The sequence below is a fragment of the Rutidosis leptorrhynchoides genome, chromosome 3 (assembly GCF_046630445.1).
Source record: "Rutidosis leptorrhynchoides isolate AG116_Rl617_1_P2 chromosome 3, CSIRO_AGI_Rlap_v1, whole genome shotgun sequence".
In the NCBI taxonomy this organism is placed as follows: Eukaryota; Viridiplantae; Streptophyta; class Magnoliopsida; order Asterales; family Asteraceae; genus Rutidosis; species Rutidosis leptorrhynchoides.
The window spans coordinates 636520525-636540959 of record NC_092335.1 but is presented as its reverse complement, the minus strand read 5'-3'; the positions used below and the strand labels follow the sequence as shown (position 1 = coordinate 636540959).

At 34.2% G+C, this 20435-nt stretch overlaps 1 protein-coding gene across 2 annotated transcripts in view; it reads right to left on the bottom strand.

Annotated features, from left to right (window-relative positions):
* LOC139899082 (two-component response regulator ARR17-like) overlaps positions 1-18444 on the bottom strand; it is a 43711-nt gene extending 25267 nt beyond the window's left edge. Inside the window, exon 1 of one of the 2 annotated variants that reach the window (XM_071881899.1) lies at positions 18060-18444. In XM_071881899.1, coding sequence (XP_071738000.1) covers positions 18060-18192 — 133 coding nt within the window. In that variant the 5' untranslated portion in view covers positions 18193-18444. The remainder of the gene's footprint in view (positions 1-18059) is intronic. The other variant, XM_071881900.1, reaches the window with a different exon arrangement.
* Positions 18445-20435: the final 1991 nt, after the last annotated feature.

Here is a 20435-nt window from a genome sequence, read left to right as displayed (position 1 = left end):
TGTTTTTATTTTTCCTTTCACAAAATGTTTCCCGCTTAACCGTAACTCCGATTAACATGAAACTTGGTCATTCTGCTCATAAATGATTTCTCATCATGGGAAAATTGTCGGATACCCGACCCGACCCCGTTGACCTTGACTTTGACCAAGTTTGACTTTTAGTCAAACTTAACCAAACAATTATACGATCGTTCTAACATGCTTAGTTACTTGTATCGTGCACGAAACATGACTAATTGATTCACATGCTATATTAATCGAGTCGTAACGAGCCATAGGACTAATTGAACACATTTCGCCCGACCTTGTGTCGTAACGGTTAATTGATATAACTTAATTGTTTAGGTCAAGGCTAAGCAACTTTCATGCACACGTTTACTTTGTGAAGTACCTTTATACTCGTGCACTCGAGGTGAGATCATAGTCCCACCTTTTCAACAACTTTTTATACTTTTAAATTGTGGGCTGAGAAACATATACTTTGTTACATTTTGTACTACTTACTTTTATACTTTGAACACAAGTACAAGGAAAACAAACATTCCACAGCGAGTTAGAACAAAAATCCTCAATTCGATTATCATTAGTTACACTTGCAGGGTGTAAGCGAGAACTTATATTGTGTGGCCATACGGGTTTGACAAACCCTCATTACGGACGGTTCGCTACCGTCTACGGATGAAATATATTTTCGAGAAACAGTGTATGTTCTAACACTATTGCGATGGGGTTCTATGGGAGGAAACGTTAAGTCTTGATAATTGGGTGCTCGCGAACAATACTTTTGGAATGCAAACGTTTTGATAATCAACTATGGGAATACTAAATCTTGTGGTTCAAAAACAACGTTTACAAATACATCTATGATTTCACCAACGTTTTTCGTTGACAGTTTTCTATATGTTTCTCAGGTTCATACTCGGCTACTTGATACATGCTTCCGCACTCTTTGATTACTTGATTGGAGTCTACCATGCATGCATACGCTAGGGATAGCATTTTTGGATTCAAACTTTTGTCTACTTACTTACGCTATTTATAGCAACTGTGGTTTCAAACTAATTTTGTCGCAAGTTATTTCATTCATACTTTATAACTTTGTAAACTTAAACTTATTGTCGATCCGTTTGTTAAACTAAACTTTGTACCTTTCAAATGAACGCGACATAATTTTGGTCAAACGAGTCTCATATAGGGACTACGACCACGCAACGGGACCTAAGTTAACGACGCCGTCAATAACGGTTTTGGTCGGGTCGTTACAAGTGGTATCAGAGCGTTGGTTGTAGGGAACTAGGACGTGCATTAGTGTGTCTAACAGAGTCGTTAGGACGCATTAGTGAGTCTAGACTACAACCGGATAGTTAGCATTTGCATTCTGACATACATCTGCTATAGATAGCACTTACTTGACTACTTGTGCATTATACTTGAATCATTCTTAGGAAAACTTTTTAATGGTACCCAACCTTCATTATACGAACTCGTATCCTGCCACTTTAGTTCGGGAACTCTGACTCCTTGGTTGTTATTCCCCCCGTCTCATCTTACTATCCATGAATATTGTAAAGTCACTGTCACTACTCTAGATGAGTATCGTCATCACCATTTATCGCTACGGTTGCGTATTACTTGTTATCATGACTCGTTACTCTTTTCATACCTAGATACAATATTGTCTGACTCGAACCACATTGACGTGAACAATCATTTATACACTTCCCACGGGGAACGCTTCTTTATAGTTGCACTAATTCTTTCGATTCGATACGAGTCACGTTAGAGACGTCGTTACATTTTGTTCATTTTAGATTTTCGCGATGACACGAACTTGAAACTATGGAGTGATGTGGGAATGGAGGTATGAGTTAGCGTAATATAACGACACTCGATCAACGTGGTTATATTACGGTAAGACATACCAAAGTTCTAGTGACGCGTGATGGTGGTTAGACTCGATCAACCTAAACACCACCATGTGCCATGTACATGACTTCACCTTTTCAGGTTTGGACATCCGAAAACTCCGAGAATATTTATAACAACCATACCGGGGACACACCTTCAATTATTGTCAAATTATACTTATGCTTCCGAATGAATTACCGATTCCATTCGACTTCAACCGTATGTCGCACGGGTATACTAGCTCGTCCTCGCGCAGTCTTATTGACTAACTACAATTTACTCGTTATGCTCACATCGGGGCGGAAACTTCTCTCGCCTTACACTCGTAATTTCGGTTCAGGAAATCTTTTATTTTAAATTCTCAATGGAGAGAGACTCTTCACGTTATGCTAGTATTCGCCTCGAGGGTGAATAGTCCCGACGAACGTTTTTGGAAACCGATAAATCTTCCGCAACGCAAATTTCTTGAGAAACTTGTTCTAACTAACGTTTTCGAGTCCTAACGGATTTGTTCAAATATACCTTACGGAATGTACTCCGTTTCGGACCGAGATCCTCGTTTCATTTCTAGACTTCGGAGTGCCTCACAAAAAGCCTCGGGACCACGTTTAGACATGAGTACCGCGTACCATCCGCAACCCGACGGACCGAACAAACATACGATTTAAACCTTAGAATCCATAATACGAGTTGTATTACTAACTTCAAATTTACTAGAGAAAAGTATTTTCCTTTAACCGAATCCTCGTACTACAATGATTTTCATTCGAGTTTTAACGTCACTCCTTTTGAAACCACATGTGATCGGAAACGTCATTCTCCTTTGTCGAACCAAGTAAACGATGATCAATTCACCGGGGCCGAGGTTATTTATGAGCAACCGAGAAAATTTATTCATATTCAGGTAAAACCCTACGCGACTCGTAATCACCAAGAGCTACGCCGATGTTAGACGTAAACATTTCAAATTCCACGTGGGAAACCGCGTCACGTTAAGAGTCGCACCTTGGAAGGGTGCAATCCGTTTCGGGAAACGTAGGAAGCTAAATCCGCTATATTTCGATCCTTTAAATTCTTGGGGTGTTTTGGACCCGTTGCTAGCCGTTTAGATTTTCCGACTCATTTTGAGTCTCCGTTTATCCTACATTCGATGAATCAACTTAAAGACGTGTTTTGCGAAACAAGAACTTGTTATCTTCTTTGATGAGCTTACTATCGACGATAAACTTCACTTCCTAGGAGGACCGGTTGAAACCATAAATCGTGAAGCCAAACCTTAAAACAACATATGATCCTGACCGTCAAAATTCGTTGAAATACCCTAGGACGTACTTCTCCCTCACTCGTAGAATTGGCAACACAAGATCTCGAGGAAGATTCAACGACTACTACTTCCAACTAAATTTCGGGACGAAATTTCTTTTGAGGCGTGGATAATGTAACATCCCGCGTTTTTCCGTTAAATTTAATTTTAACACCGTCTTTTTTTTTTTTTAAAACATAATCTTTCGTATTTAAATTAATAGTTTCCGTGAGTAACGTTCATTATATTCCCGCTATTTAATTTTGACATCACTCGTTTACTCGAGCGTTTTTCAAAATATCCGTTCGGTAAAATCCCGCACCCGCTTCTAAACTCGAGGGACTAAAATTGACACGGGGCAAACTAGTTGACTAGGTCAACTAGTCCACCCCAATCACCACCATTCAATCACCTCCATCTCTCTCTCTCTTTCTCTCTAGCAAGAACACACACACAAACACCCAATTCAATCATTCATCATCTAAATTCGATCTAGGAGGCTTACAACAAAACAAATTACATATTTGGAATCCTCTCTTCATCCTCTACAATTTGATACCAACTTCATCTCGTTTGGGTAACATTTCTAACACTCTGGATTTCTCTAAATTCGTGTTTTTGATTTGAAATGGTGTTAGTTAGTGTCTATGGCTCGTGTCTAGCATGAATATATGATTTACTTGCTCGATTTGTTGTTTTGAGTAACTAGTTTGAACATTTGAAATGGGTTTGCTTAATCTTGCATTTTGGAAGATTAAATGTTGTTTGATTGTTAAAGTTCATGTTTTAATTGTGTTACTAGTATCACTAGCTTCGTTTTGATGCGTAGGTTGATTAAGAAAACTTCAAACACATGATTATTGATTTTTGTGAATTTTGGTTAGGGTTTGATAGACTTTGAAATGAACTTTTGTTGCGTTGAATGCTTGTTAATGTTGTTAGTAAGTGTTTAGACACATTGTATGCTTAATTACCTTCGGAACGGCATATCGTATGTGTAAATTGGATTCCCGAATCATAAAATACGTTTTACGAACTTGAAACTTTGAAAATGGACTTTTATTGATCACTTGATGAGATTTCGGCTATTGTAAATGATGTTTGTGATTGATGAATTGTGTTTAGTTGTATTCCTTGTAAAAATACCTTTCCGATGATATAAGATACATGTTCTAATTGTTTGCGGATCATAAAATGTGATTGTTTGTATTTTGGTTCGTGACTTGGACCATTTTTCTGCAAACTGCATGATTCCCAGGTATTGCGCGCCGCGCATTTACCCGCGCGCCGCGCAGAATCAGAGATCCCAGATGTTTGCCTTCTTGGTTGAGTTCTGACCAGAAATTGCACTTGGGTGCGCGCCGCGCAACCCAGTGCGCGCCGCGCATATGCCCAGCTCATTTTTGTTTTTATTTTTCCTTTCACAAAATGTTTCCCGCTTAACCGTAACTCCGATTAACATGAAACTTGGTCATTCTGCTCATAAATGATTTCTCATCATGGGAAAATTGTCGGATACCCGACCCGACCCCGTTGACCTTGACTTTGACCAAGTTTGACTTTTAGTCAAACTTAACCAAACAATTATACGATCGTTCTAACATGCTTAGTTACTTGTATCGTGCACGAAACATGACTAATTGATTCACATGCTATATTAATCGAGTCGTAACGAGCCATAGGACTAATTGAACACATTTCGCCCGACCTTGTGTCGTAACGGTTAATTGATATAACTTAATTGTTTAGGTCAAGGCTAAGCAACTTTCATGCACACGTTTACTTTGTGAAGTACCTTTATACTCGTGCACTCGAGGTGAGATCATAGTCCCACCTTTTCAACAACTTTTTATACTTTTAAATTGTGGGCTGAGAAACATATACTTTGTTACATTTTGTACTACTTACTTTTATACTTTGAACACAAGTACAAGGAAAACAAACATTCCACAGCGAGTTAGAACAAAAATCCTCAATTCGATTATCATTAGTTACACTTGCAGGGTGTAAGCGAGAACTTATATTGTGTGGCCATACGGGTTTGACAAACCCTCATTACGGACGGTTCGCTACCGTCTACGGATGAAATATATTTTCGAGAAACAGTGTATGTTCTAACACTATTGTGATGGGGTTCTATGGAAGGAAACGTTAAGTCTTGATAATTGGGTGCTCGCGAACAATACTTTTGGAATGCAAACGATTTTGATAATCAACTATGGGAATACTAAATCTTGTGGTTCAAAAACAACGTTTACAAATACATCTATGATTTCACCAACGTTTTTCGTTGACAGTTTTCTATATGTTTCTCAGGTTCATACTCGGCTACTTGATACATGCTTCCGCACTCTTTGATTACTTGATTGGAGTCTACCATGCATGCATACGCTAGGGATAGCATTTTTGGATTCAAACTTTTGTCTACTTACTTACGCTATTTATAGCAACTGTGGTTTCAAACTAATTTTGTCGCAAGTTATTTCATTCATACTTTATAACTTTGTAAACTTAAACTTATTGTCGATCCGTTTGTTAAACTAAACTTTGTACCTTTCAAATGAACGCGACATAATTTTGGTCAAACGAGTCTCATATAGGGACTACGACCACGCAACGGGACCTAAGTTAACGACGCCGTCAATAACGGTTTTGGTCGGGTCGTTACATTACACTAGTGTCTTGATAAGTCAAACTTGCTTAATATTACTTTTACATTTCATGTATGTGTTGAATCTAAGATTTTGATGTAACTTTGGTTCATCAAAACACTTACAACACTTAAGTGAGTTGTGCTTCATGTCTTAGACTTACACTTGGGTTATGATGGTCAAACCTTGGTGAAAATGATGCAAACACATTAACGAGTTGTACACTTGAAGCTATATGCATCAAGGATGAGAACCGTGATAAGCATCGAGCACCAAGACCACCGGAACCCACTATTTTTCTGTTTTCTGTCTTCTGCCTACTTTTTTCTGGGTTCTGTAACAGACCAGTACACCTGGGCTACTGTAACCTTGATTTTCAGATAGATCTTTTCGAGTAGATAACTTTTCATATAGGACTCGTCTTAATCCGAGTTACGGTTTAGGATTTATGGCCCTCCGATCGTCACTATGTCCATTTAACGTTGTGCTGAAAATTCTGACCTACTCGTACTTAGACCGTCACCACGGTCAAACGAAGACGAGTTTGCTTCTGTAAATTTTACCACACTTAAAGGACTCATAGACGGAGCCATGGCCACTGGTCTCACCTTATTTCAGTAAGTGTAGAGGCCGTGGTGACTGACCGAACTCAGCCTTTGTTTTAAACTACTTTCATAAACGAAACCTACTTTACACCTTTTGTTTGATGATGAATGATGATGACCTTTAAGACCTTATTTACATACTTTTAAACCTATTCGGACGATTTACTGACTTAGTACTATTTGACTTAGGTTGAGGACCCGTTTGGACAACCTTCATTACTTGCTTACTTTCCGAGTCATACTTTACCGCTACTTTATCATTGTGAGTTATAGCATTCCCTTTTTACTTTAACTTATTTTGGGAACTGAGAATACATGCGGATTTTATGTTTTACATACTAGGCACGAGTACTTAAACTTATATATGTGTGGGTTATACAACGGCATAAACATTCCCTTTAGCTCGGTAACGTTTAATCATTGGTTTTTGAACCGTGAACGCGAATCTTAGATATGGATCTATAGGGTTTGACATCCCCACTCGGGCTAGTAGCGCTAGCATTTAACGAGTGTTTAATACTTCGTAAACATACGCACTTGCCAAGTGTACTTTCAGGGGGTATAAACGTTAAGTTAGTTACCAAGTGCCCACGGTTAACATATACTTTATCATACTGTTTTGAAACGCTCTTTGTAGCACTGAAATCTCGTGGCCTACCTTACATACTGTTACACTTAAACTATAGCTCACCAACCTTTGTGTTGACGTTTTTAAGCATGTTTTTCTCAGGTGCTTAAGGTTATTTGCTTCCGCTGTCGTGCTAGTCTTGCCGTAGACACCCGCTGCTCTAGTGTTATCACCGCATGAACTGTTTATCTTGCATTCAAACTTTAATACTTTTGAACTATGTTGTGTAACGACCTAAGGGTCACATACATTTATTCATGCTTGCTATTCGTAGAAGCATACTGTTGGTGTAAAACATTTGATGTCGGTTATGACGTCACCTTTTTTATCGTGAATGCAACTTCTTTTATTACAGCATATAGTACTTAACCTTGTAATGATCCTGTTGTTGATGATTCGTACACGATGGTTTTGTACGGGGCATCATGATAATGATGATGATGATGGAGATCAACCTTTGAAGATAAGTCTTTTTTTAAAAAATTGCCACGAACGGGGCTCGAACCCGAGACCTCTCATTAACCCAAAAACACCCAACACCACACCTCTGCTTCAGTTTTTCTGTTATAATTCCTATTCTAAATTTATATAACCCGTATACTTGCTGTTTCCTTTTTCATCTTCCACAGATCAAAAGAGTATTCGCCTCAAAAACTTTCTCTCTCTCTCTCTCTCTCACACTAATCCACTGCTCTTTTCTTTTTCATCTTCCTGTTAATCAAAAACCCTAATCTCTCACGCCGCCTACCTCAGATCGAAATTGTTTCTGGGTTTGTAGCCCTCGTTATATTTCTTCCTTTATCCACCGGCATCTAGCCGGTGGCTTGGACCTTTTAATTGATCATGGGCAAGAGCTCGGGAGGTAATAACAATAAGAAAGGCTCGCAATCAGTTGCTAAGGTGTTGCGCAGTCTAACTATTGGAGGCGAAGAAAGGATTGAGGTGACTGATGACGCATCATCTAAGCGCAACTCTGAGGAGAAGAGTGTTGATTGTACGGTGGATGCTTCTGATCTGGTAGCATCGAAGTCTAAATCTAGAGTTTTACAAACTAATCGTTGACTACTGATGCAGCAGGTAATCATTCTTCTCCATCTGCTATGTCTGTTAATGTAACAACGGTGGAGGGTGTGGGACCTAATATTAATATTCATGCTGTTGGTATGGCCGAGGATCAAGTAAGTGCTAAAACAGATTCATACTCTTCTGATGAAGAGGTCGAAGTCAAGATCAAGGCGAAGAATAAGTTTGACAATGATTTCCCAGTGCTAGGGTCTAACCTTAGAGGTAACTCTCCTGTTAATTCTAATTTGTATGGTTCTCATGAAAAGGAATGTGAAAGAGAGTTGGTGATATTGATTCACCAAAAAAGAAAGTTGTGGATCTTGATTCTCTTGAACAAGAAAAACAGCCGGTTTTTACTAGTTCGACAGAGGCTAAGTATGGGGGTGAAAAAATTCCTATGCCTTCTGTTTCGTATTTTCAGGCGGCGGGGGGATCAAGTCCACACAAAAAGACAGTGAACTTCAGGTTCATTGAGCCTTCAGATGATTTGGATGATGGTATAGATGTAGAGTTGCCATTAGCATCTATTCTGGAAGTGAATGAACGGTACAGTAATACTCTTTATGGTTATTTTCTAGGCAAACGAGTGGCATATCCAGTTGTTAAAAATTATGTTACAAACGTATGGAAGAAATTCGGCTTGAAAAAAATAATGATGAACTCTAAGGGTTTCTTCTTCTTTAAGTTTGCTTCGGAAACAGGATTGCAAGGAGTGCTAGAATCGGGCCCGTGGATTATTCGTTCAGCTCCTATAATTCTTAACACATGGTCTCCTGATGTTCCATTAACAAAGGAGGATTTAACCCGTGTCCCGATTTGGGTGAAGATACATGATGTCCCGGTTGCAGGATTTACTGAGATAGGGTTGAGTGTCATAGCTTCAAATATTGGTTATCCTTTGATGTTGGATTCATACACGAGTACAATGTGCCTAGAGTCGTGGGGGAGGCCTAATTTTGCTAGAGCATTGATTGATGTTTCGTCAGATAGGGAGCTAAAAGAGAACATCAAAATGGCGATTCCTAGTATCAATGGTAAGAGTAAATCTGTATGTACTTTAAAGGTAGAATATGAATGGAAGCCCCCTCGATGTGCGTGTTGTGCTATCTTTGGACACACTGATTCTCAGTGTCCAAAAGTTGTAAATATGACTGTAGAAAATCAGTCTAAGGAGGAAAATTGTTTTGAAACAGTTGGCAAAAAAGTTTCTAATGGGGCGAGCAAGGTTAAAAACAAAGAAAAGATTGGTTTTGGTGTGGGAAAGCCAAAGCAAAAATTGGTTTATAGGTGCAAGAAGAGTGTTGCCCAAAGTAATACTAATAATGGATTGCCGAAGGTTGCTCCAGTGGATAAAAAAGATTCGGGAGTTGGGACAAGTAAGAGCTCTCAAGTAAAGATTCAAAACTCGTTTGGAGCCCTAAATAATGATATATATAACCTAATTGATGAACCAAGCGATGTTGAATCTGATAAAGATGAAACTTCCGAATTTATGATAGGGAAAAATGTAGCCAATACTGCGACTACGTTTGGCATGAAAACGGGCTGGTTGTAGTTGTTTGTTTGGGTAGGTATGTGTACTTGGTTTGCTAGTCCTTTTGTTTGTAGGTCTAGCTTGTTTTTGTGGTTGTCTGTGAGGCCGTAAGGTGTGCTTTCGATCGTTGTTCTTAATGGTATTTTTTATTATTTTTATAAATAATATTTACCGGGTAGAACTCTTTACCCAAAAAAAAAAAAAAAAAAAAAAAAAAAAAAAAAAATCTTCCAAAAATCGATCAAAGCAAATCAACCATAACAATACCTATTCTAGGACTTTCAAATGAAACAGAATCAATCTATATTGGATGTTTGAATTAATTAAAACGGAATAAAATATGAAGCAGATGCAGTTTCAAAAAAATACGCAAGAACACTCAAACCTTGATTATGAATCTAAAACTGTTTCACATTATAATTACAACATGAAACTTGTTTTAAATCATAAATAGAAGCTTTGTGAATCTTCCATTTTAACAGAAACAACAGCAAGAACTCGAATTTTATGAAGAACAGTGAGTTGACTTTTTAATTTTAAAACTTTGACTTGCAAATTCGATCTCATTTTGAAAAATTGAAGGCTGAAACTCTATGGATAGTTTGAGTAAAAGATTCCTAACAACTCTGTATTATTACATTTTGAAATTGTATTCGAATTCGAAGCTTGAGTAAAAAGTTATCAAGAGCAGAGTACCGTTTGTTTTTTTTTTTTCTGTTTAATAGAAGACATAAACCGATACCAGTTGTTGTAATTGATAGTGATGATAGATAATTGAATGACTTTTTTTCCACTAACATGAGATATTCAGTTGTTTTATAGTAGAAGAGGTCGATAGAAGGAATCGCGTAGGAGAAAAAAAATATAAAAGAAATACGAATAGATTGGGACGTGCAACTGATTCATATAATTGAATCTGATTATTATAATTTATATATAATTAATAGTAGTAATTTAATAATAATAATACTTTTAATATTATTATTTATTATTAATAATAAAAATACTAATAATATTAATAGAAATAGTAATATTAATGATAAAATAATAATATTAATAAAAATAATACTAATAATAAGAGTGATATCAATATTAATGATATTTAATAATAACAAGAATGAAAATGATAATTTTGTAATTTATGACTAATAATTCATTTAAATCATAACTTTAGTAAAATCTTAATTTTTCATAATATTAATAATAATTAATGATAATAATAATAATAATAATAATAATAATAATAATAATAATAATAATAATAATAATTAAAATTATAGTTTTAATTATTCTTATATTTATATTTAACATCTTTATTTTGATAATCATAACCTTTTAATTATAATTATAACAATAATAATTATAATATTAATACTACTAATATTGATATTAATATTAATAGTAATAATGAAAGTAGTAACAATATTACTATAACAACTATATTTTCAACTTGTATTTAATATAATAATATTACAATTATCATATTTACTAATTATATAATATATATTATGAAATAACATATATTGAATATTTAAAAATTATATATATATATATATATATATATATATATATATATATATATATATATATATATATATATATATATATATATATATATATATATATATATATATATATATATAGTATTACTTATGTATAGATTTCATATATATATTCATTTTAATAGCAACTTAATTATTCTGTATATTATTTTACATTTTTAATTCCAATTGATTAAAGTGTATTTTTATTAATTCAAAATATTATATATACACTTATATATATATATATATATATATATATATACATATATATTTATATTTACATATTTATTTACACACAATTGTTCGTGAATCGTCGGGAGTAGTCAAAGGTTAACTGAATCCATGTAAACAGTTCAAAAATCTTGAGACTCGGTTTAATAGACTTTGCTTATCGTGTCGAAACTATATAAAGATTAAGTTTAAATTTGGTCGGAAATTTCCGGGTCGTCACATTGGAGCTTGAACAGATGGATGTAAAGACAGCTTTTCTTCATGGAGATTTACAAGAAGAAATTTACATGGAGCAGCCTGAAAGTTTTGAGGTTTTGGGAGATAACCTCGTATGCAAGCTGAAGAAAAGTTTGTACGGTTTAAAGCAGGCACCTAGGCAGTGGTACAAGAAGTTTGACTCGTGCATGGTGAGTCTAGGGTACAATAAAACTGCAGCAGATGAGTGTGTCTACATCCAGAAATTTTCTGATGGAAATTTCGTTGCTCTTCTCTAAGTCTTTGAAATGAAAGACTTAGGACAGGCGCAACAAATTTTGGGAAAGCATATAACTCGAGACAAGAAGAATAGAAGGTTATGGCTATCTCAAGAGAAGTATATTGAACGAGTACTTGCACGGTTCAATATGGACAATGCCAAACCTGTTAGCATTCCATTAGCCAACCATTTTAAGTTAAGAAAGAGTTATTGTCCCTCATCCGTAGAAGAGATTGAGGAGATGTCGTCAGTACCATATTCTTCAGCAGTTGGAAGTTTGATGTATGCGATGGTGTGTACAAGGCTCGATATTGCTCATGCAGTGGGAATAGTGAGTCGTTTTCTCTCTAACCCTGGGAAAGAGCATTGGAATGCGGTAAAATGTATTCTCAAATATCTTAAAGGTACAACGAAGATATGTCTTTGTTACGGGGGAGTTGATCCAATCTTGGAAGGCTATACGGATGCTGATATGGTTGGGGATCCTGATAGTAGGAAATCTACTTCAGGATTCATTTACACTTTTGCAGGAGGAGCTATTTCATGGCAGTCAAGACTATAGAAGTGTGTTGCATTATCCACAACCGAAGCAGAATATATTGCTGCCACAGAAGCTGGAAAAGAAATGTTGTGGTTAAAGCGTTATCTCCAAGAATTTGGAATTAAGCAAAAGGAGTACAAGGTACATTGTGACAGTCAGAGTGCTCTAGATTTGAGCAAAAACTCCATGTACCATTCCCGTACAAAACATATTGATATTCGTTATCATTGGATATGCGATGTAATTGATCGACAACTGTTGAGACTAGTGAAGATCCATACAAAGGAGAATCCTGCAGATATGTTAACAAAGGTGGTGACTCAAGAGAAGCTAGAGTTATGTAGAGACATAACCGGGATGTGTTTTCTTGTATACGACTGGAAGGGGAGAATTGATAAGTTCCAGCCGTAATCTAGATTTTTCTAGATGTTCAAAGAAGCCGGTTGAAGAAGCAAAGTTGGAAACAATTACGGCTAGCTAACTTTGACAACTCATATGGAAGTATTCAAATTGGAAACAATGACAGCTAGTAGCCAACTTTGACAACACATGGAAGTAGCAAAGTTGAACACAATGACGGCTAGCCACCATTTTGCGTTCACACCATCTAGCATTCACACCACTCCACCTCCTCAAACTTTTCTTATAAATAGGGGTGTAAGCCTAATTTATAATTCATTCACAAAAAGTGTAATCCAACCTAGTTAGTGTGTGTGAGATGTGTGTAATCCTAACCAAGAGTGAATACATCCCTAGAGATTGGTGAGAATTTCTAGTGTGTTAGTTTGAGAGTTTTATTTATTTATTTGAGTTTTGTAATATACACTGTAATCTATTCTTGTGAGTAATAGAGTTATTTTCTCTCAAATTTGTGTCGACCGACGTCCAACCGATCTCCTCTCATATTCACAACAGAGACTTTAGTATTTATTCATCGAGTATCTCCAACAATAAAGTTGTAAGATTTTTTGTTGTTCAAGTTATCCGGAAGGACGAGTAATCCAACCTAATACTCAGATATACGCATCACAGCAAGAGTACTAAATAGCTGTTTTCAACCCTTCCCTGACCACTACAAGATTCGAACCTAAGACATCATGCAAAATCATTCTACTCGGTTTATTCATTCTACTCGTTACCAATCACCACACTAGTAACATATAACGTGGTTCTCTTGGACACGTTCATTAAGATCTCGCCTTTTCCCGAACATGACCTCTTCCTCGGCTACGTCTAAAGTCATCCCGATTTGAACCACTATAACCACAATGATTATACTAATATGTGATTATAAACCACCTGGAATGCTTTCCCACTTTCTTAATTCCTTAACGTGGCTTCCCTCTTGAATAATCAGTTCCAAGATTCTTTTACACCGTCCAAGAAAACAAGCCAAAAAGGTGTGTGAGCGCGCGCTTGCCCGCCCACCTGCCCCCACGAACGCACGCACGCACATGATAGGATTAAGTAATGTTGTTGTGATACATAATCATTCCAAGATAGGTCAGTCGTTAAGGCCTTGAAGAGATCTTAAGTTCAAACATTATTAAAACTCTCGGTGTTCGTCATCCATTTTGCCGTCGGGTTAAACTGGCACCGGGACTCGGGATCGATGGTTGATTCGACACCGTGCCGGTGTCGACTTCGCTGTCGGTGGATCACAGTCGATGGGGGCGATGGTTGTTTTTTTATCTTTTTTTTTTTTTAATTTTAGCATAACGTCTAGTTATATATATATATATATATATATATATATATATATATATATATATATATATATATATACACACACACACACACACATATATATAGGGAGAGGATTCAGTGAGAACTTTTTTAGTGTGAGAATTCTAGGAACTTCAAATTACACTGAAATTCGAGCAAAAAAGTGGCGGGCGAGCAAAAAACAAGGAATTCGAGCAAAAAAAGTTGAAATTCGAGCAAAAAAAAAACACGGGCGAGCAAAAAAATTTTTTTTGTTCAAATTACCAAAATGTAGAACACAAATGTGTTCGAATTTCACTTTTTTTGTTCGAATTCCTTGTGTTCTACATTTTTTTGTTCGAATTTAAAAAATGTAGAACACAAAATTGTTTGAATTTCACCATTTTTGTTCGAATTTCACATTTTTGTTGGCCCGCCTTTTTTTGTTCGAATTTCAACTTTTTTGTTCGAATACCTTGTTTTATGCTCGAATTCCTTGTTTTTTGCTCGCCCGCCACTTTTTTGCTCGAATTTCAGTGTATTTTTGGAGTTCTCAGGGTTCTCACACAAAAAAAGTTCTCATTTGATCCCTTTACTATATATATATATACAACTCTTTCAGTCATTTTCTTACCACTTCCATTCAATATTCTACCATTTTATTCACTACTCCATTCAAAATTCAAACTATCATTTTATTTATTTTTATAATTCAATAAACAATGTCGTCTTCTTTGAGTTTTTTCCATGAAGAATTAACAAACTATACTCTCGACCTATTAGATGATGTTGATTCTTTTAACACTGATAATGTAAATTCACGTCATTGCATACATCGTGATCGGTATGGTGCACATGATCGTTTGATAGACGATTATTATGACAAGTGTTGCAAATATCATGATGAAAATTTCAAACGAAGGTTTCGGATGCGGCTGTGTGTTATTCTAAAAATTATGAAGGATATTCTAAGCTTCTCTACAGATCCATTACCGGAATATTTTAGATGGTTTCATCAAAGACAAGATTCACGTGGCATATTCTACAACAACCCACGAGGACTTACTTGGTGAATCAAATGAGGCATTTTATATATACGTGTATCATATTACACAACATCATTGTTGGAGACAATTGTTACAGCCTTACTGAGAACGATTGAGTTTATGAGTATGTTTAAAATATACAGCGTACTTGGATTGAAAGGTATGACGCTCGTAATAGAAAAACATGGGAGCTACGTGATAGAGAAATGCACGAAGACTTACGATCCGATGAAGATGGCAATGGGCGAGGAAAACCCCGTGAACTGCGGGTACCCGACCCGTGATGGGCGGGTAAAATCATTAAATCCTACCCGCGGGCACGGGTACGGGTAAAAAATTATACCCACCAACGGGTCGCGGGCAGGTCGCGGGTACATACTACCCGTCGCGGGTAAAACCCGATCCGCTAATTCATGAGACTTTTTTTAATTTACCTGCGTGTTTATACATACAATTATCAAATTTAAAAATGATTTTACTTATAATGCAGTAAAATTAAAAAAATAATATTACATAAAAGTAAAAAATTTGATTTTTACGTCATTTTACACATGTATCTTGTACATATAGTTCATAATTAATAAAATTATCCAACTTTTCAAAAAGAAATTTAACGAAGTTGTATATTATTATTACCCGCGGGTCATGGTATCCACGGGTCACGGGCATGGGCGAAGATTTTTTACCCGCGGGCGGGTAACGGGTTTCAACGAGCAAAAAAACAACCCGACGGGCAGGTCGCGGGTATATAAAACTCGTGCCCGTTAGCCGCGGGCGCCATATTTCGATCGGATGAATATTTATGGTCTATTCGAGAATAGATGTAATTTTATGAATTTTATTACGTAATTTAGTTTATATTTAGAATAAATGTAATTTTTTTTTAATTTTGTGAATTTTATTAAAGTATTTTTTTACTTATTTTATGAAGTTTAATTTAATAGAAAACTATTATTAATAATAAAATATATTAAAATATAAAAAAATGACACTTAAATTGACACTGTAGACACCTCCAGCCATGTTACTGAAAATCAATTTCAAACCATTTTGAACTTTGAAATAGACTATAAAAAATGATCACGGAATATGCAATAGACTGTGTAAGACCTCATTTATAAAATACTCTCGTTCAGTGTTGTAAATAATCCGATTACTCAATTTTAAGAGCAATCCGTTCCAATTTTTCAAATTCGATTAATTAATCGGTCAATGTTGATTGATGGGTCAAAATCGAGTTTGGTAATCAAAGTCGGTCAAAGTCAAAATTTGTCAACATTTTAATATGAAGTTAAACTGGAACTTTAGAGTTTTTGAACAAAATGAACAATATTAGACAATTACGTTAAATTTTATGTTTATATTTATGATTTTCTTATATATTTACACATATAATTTTTTAAATTTAATATTTAAATGTATAAAGTAAAATTCGATTATTCCCAGATTAATTTCTGAATTTTCGATTACTCCTTTTAAAGTTCCGACCGATTAATTCTCAAATAGCGAATTTTGGAACTTTGCTCTCATTTATGTGTTTGTTTTGTATTTGTGTGTAGATAGATACTAGTAACATTGGAATATGCAGTAGACTGTACATACACAGTCGACTAGTTTAAGAAATATCCTTGTTTTCTTGTGAGAAATATTATTATTATTATTATACGGAGTATTATATTATCCTAAAATATAAAGTTGAGAGATTTTAATGGCCCCCCTTTTTAACTCCTGATTGGGTAAGACCTGTTTATTTTTTCCTAACCCTTTCCAGCCTGGTTTTGTACCCATACTAACTTTTTTTGTTCCTCCTTTTTCTTATTTAATACCTTTGCTATTACTTCCCTATTTCCAAATCTATTATCATCTATTATTATTTCTTTTTACTTATTTAACATTAAATATTTATTTTTATAAATAAATAACATTAATAATTAAATTTATACATGTAAAAAAACAAGGAATAAATAAAAAGTTAACATATAAAATATATATGACAGTCAAATATGATTTTTGTCTAGTAGTATTAATTGATTTTGAAAGGAAGGAGTACTATATAGCCTGCCTATATATAGTGTCACTACAAGAAAAAATCTCCGCAGAAACTAGGATAAATTATAAAAATATAAATTAAAAAAATACACTACTATACCTTTTACGACATTAGAAACCCAAACTTAGCTAAAACTAGAATAAAAATAAAAATATCAACTTCAATATATTTTTTATAGATATTTTGAAAAATTACTATTTATTGCAGTATATATCAATATTGATAATTCATTTAATAAGGACAACTAGAATTATTGTTGGCATTATAGTCAATCTTATATAATGGATGCTCTTAAGTTTTGGAAACATATATATATTTTAAATAAAACAATTGAGACGTTAATGTTACTACTATGTGAAAACGAAGAGAACAAATTAAACACGTCATTTTATAAAATACATATGTAAGATGCAGAAAGAAACGTTACAGTAATGAAAAAAGATTAATTTTCGTATAGGTAGGATCTGATCCATATCTTAAGGTATGGAGTTTGGTCTAAGATTAAATATTACGGAGTAGTAAATATTGAACATTAATAAAATTTTAGAATATAATACCAATACCAATAACTAACTATAACTAATAATAATAATAATAATAATAATAATAATAATAATAATAATAATAATAATAATAATAATAATAATAATAATAATAATAATAATAATAATAATAATAATAATAATAATAATAATAATAATAATAATTATAAATGATAAAAATAAATTAAAAAAGGAATGAGAGTAAGTAGAAGTAGATAAAAGAAAAGAGTACCGTTACATGCAGAGTTGATAAAAAGCTTCTCCATGATTTTACGATCAACCAGACTATCATCAACAACCAACACGTGAGGCTTTATTTCTTCCTTCATTTCGTTCATTCTTCCTGATGATGATGATGAATCCATCAAAACCAAAAACACACTGCCTTTTCTTTCTTTTTCTTATTTATTAAAAAAAAGGTTGTTAGTAAATTAAAAAGATGAAATACAAAAAGAATAAAGAAAAGAAAGGAGATATGGATGGATTTTATTTTATACCAAAAGAGGGAAGATGGGACTGTGTGTATGTGTGTGTTATGGTGTGATGAAAATAAAATAAAAGTAAGGTTAAAAAGAAAGAGGGAGGGGGGTAAATCGGGGAACAGATACTTCGTGATCTTTTTGGGATACGATTTGCAGGAGAACCTGCACACGCTCAACCCAAACCCTCACCATTTATATTTACATTTTCATTTTCATTTTCATTTTAAATTTTAATTTTAAATTTTAACTTCTAATTCTTAAAACATTTTCCTAAAATATGTTTTATTCATTAAATAGCACCCTACAATAACACTTGACTAACTATTGACTAAGGATGCGTTTGTTTACCTCTTAATTGAATAGTTCAACGTTGAATGTTAAACCATTCAGCATTTAACGCGTTTGTTTCTGACCTCTGAATAACATATGATGTTGAATAATTCAACACTCAATGGGTTGAAACATTCTCCTAACCATTAAACGCCTACATTTCTGTAATATCATCCTCAACGCATATCCATATCCAGAACACTATATTGAATATTTAATAGCATGTTAATAAAGTAATTTTACCTAATTTATATCGTTATTCAAAATAATTATCAAACAGTTTATTTTCATTCAGGACAAAATCTATTCAGAAACTTAAATCATTCAGATTATATGAACCATTAAGCGCCAAATTATTAAGTTTTATCAAACGCATCCTAAATCTCAATTTGATTGTTACCGGACAAGAATCACACAATTTAATATAAAAAAATGACTGATATTTTGCTTTTTGTTAAGTTTTCAGTTTCACCCTTTACTTTTACATAATTAATAGCCTTTAAGAACTCGTGCGTTGAACGGTGACTCTTAATCAAACAAACTGAAAACGTATATGTTATATCAATTACCATTATGATAACGAGAGTAGAAAATGACGATTACATGACATCTACAAAATGTAGCCTTTAAGAGCCCGGATGGTACGGTCCTGGTAATGAAAAATAGTACTCGAAAACCTTAGTATTAATAATGATTATGTCAATGATACAATTAAAGAAACCCTTAGTATTGATAATGATTATGTAAATGATTATGGTATGCATAAAAGTTCTACAACCAGAAACCAAATCATCAAATGTTCCAAACATATGAAATCAAAGATACCTAAACTTTAATGAAAGTGCATGAATATCTGCAAAAATAATACACATTTCTGTAGTAAATTAATGGTTAGAAATATTATACATTTGGAATGAAAGCATGCAAAATTGGATTGATTGCTAATGTATCCATTTTCTTCATTAAATTCATCACACTCTCCATTTCACCGGTTCCGCAATAGGCGCATAACATCGTGTTCATTATAACGATGTCACACTTTTCATATATAGCCTCAAATTCGGATGCTAATTGCTTTGCCTCTTCAAGGAGCCCATATCGACAGGAAGCCGAAATCATAATGCTGTAGGAATAGCCATCTGAGTATAATTTTAGTACAATAGTTGATTTTAAAAACTTTCCAAATCGAGTTAACTGAAAATTACGATATCGAAAAACAAAAGAAATATTAAAAAAATAAAAAAAATAAAAAAAAAATACGTGATTGTCAAGGATACCTGCCTGTTTTCACATTCTTATTTTAGTAATCATCAAATGTTTTCACATTCTTTTTCATAATAATCATAACTTCACAAAAGAGAAGAAAAATGTTAGAAGTTTTTTTTTATATAAAGAACTAACCTTTCAGAAGACGCGATATTCAACATTCAGCTTATGGGCAAACAAAATCTTTCAACTTCAAGAAAGAGGCCGTTGAAGTCACAAATTAGGTATGTATTCAAAATTTAAACTTTTTTTCTTGGAATCACATTGAAGAATCTTCGTGATGCAATGAACCACTAAACCTTTTTATACAAACTAATATATTAATAGAATTAAAAAATTGCTCCTGGATCATAAAGAAAAACTGCTATCAAATATTACATAACTAGACTTTGAGAGCCCGTGCGTTGCACGGATGGTTCTAATTACACTAATTTTAAAAAAATAAGTTAATGATGACAATATCAAATGAACATTGAAAATAAAACATAATAGTAGATAATTAAACAAACAATTTAATTATCACTGATATA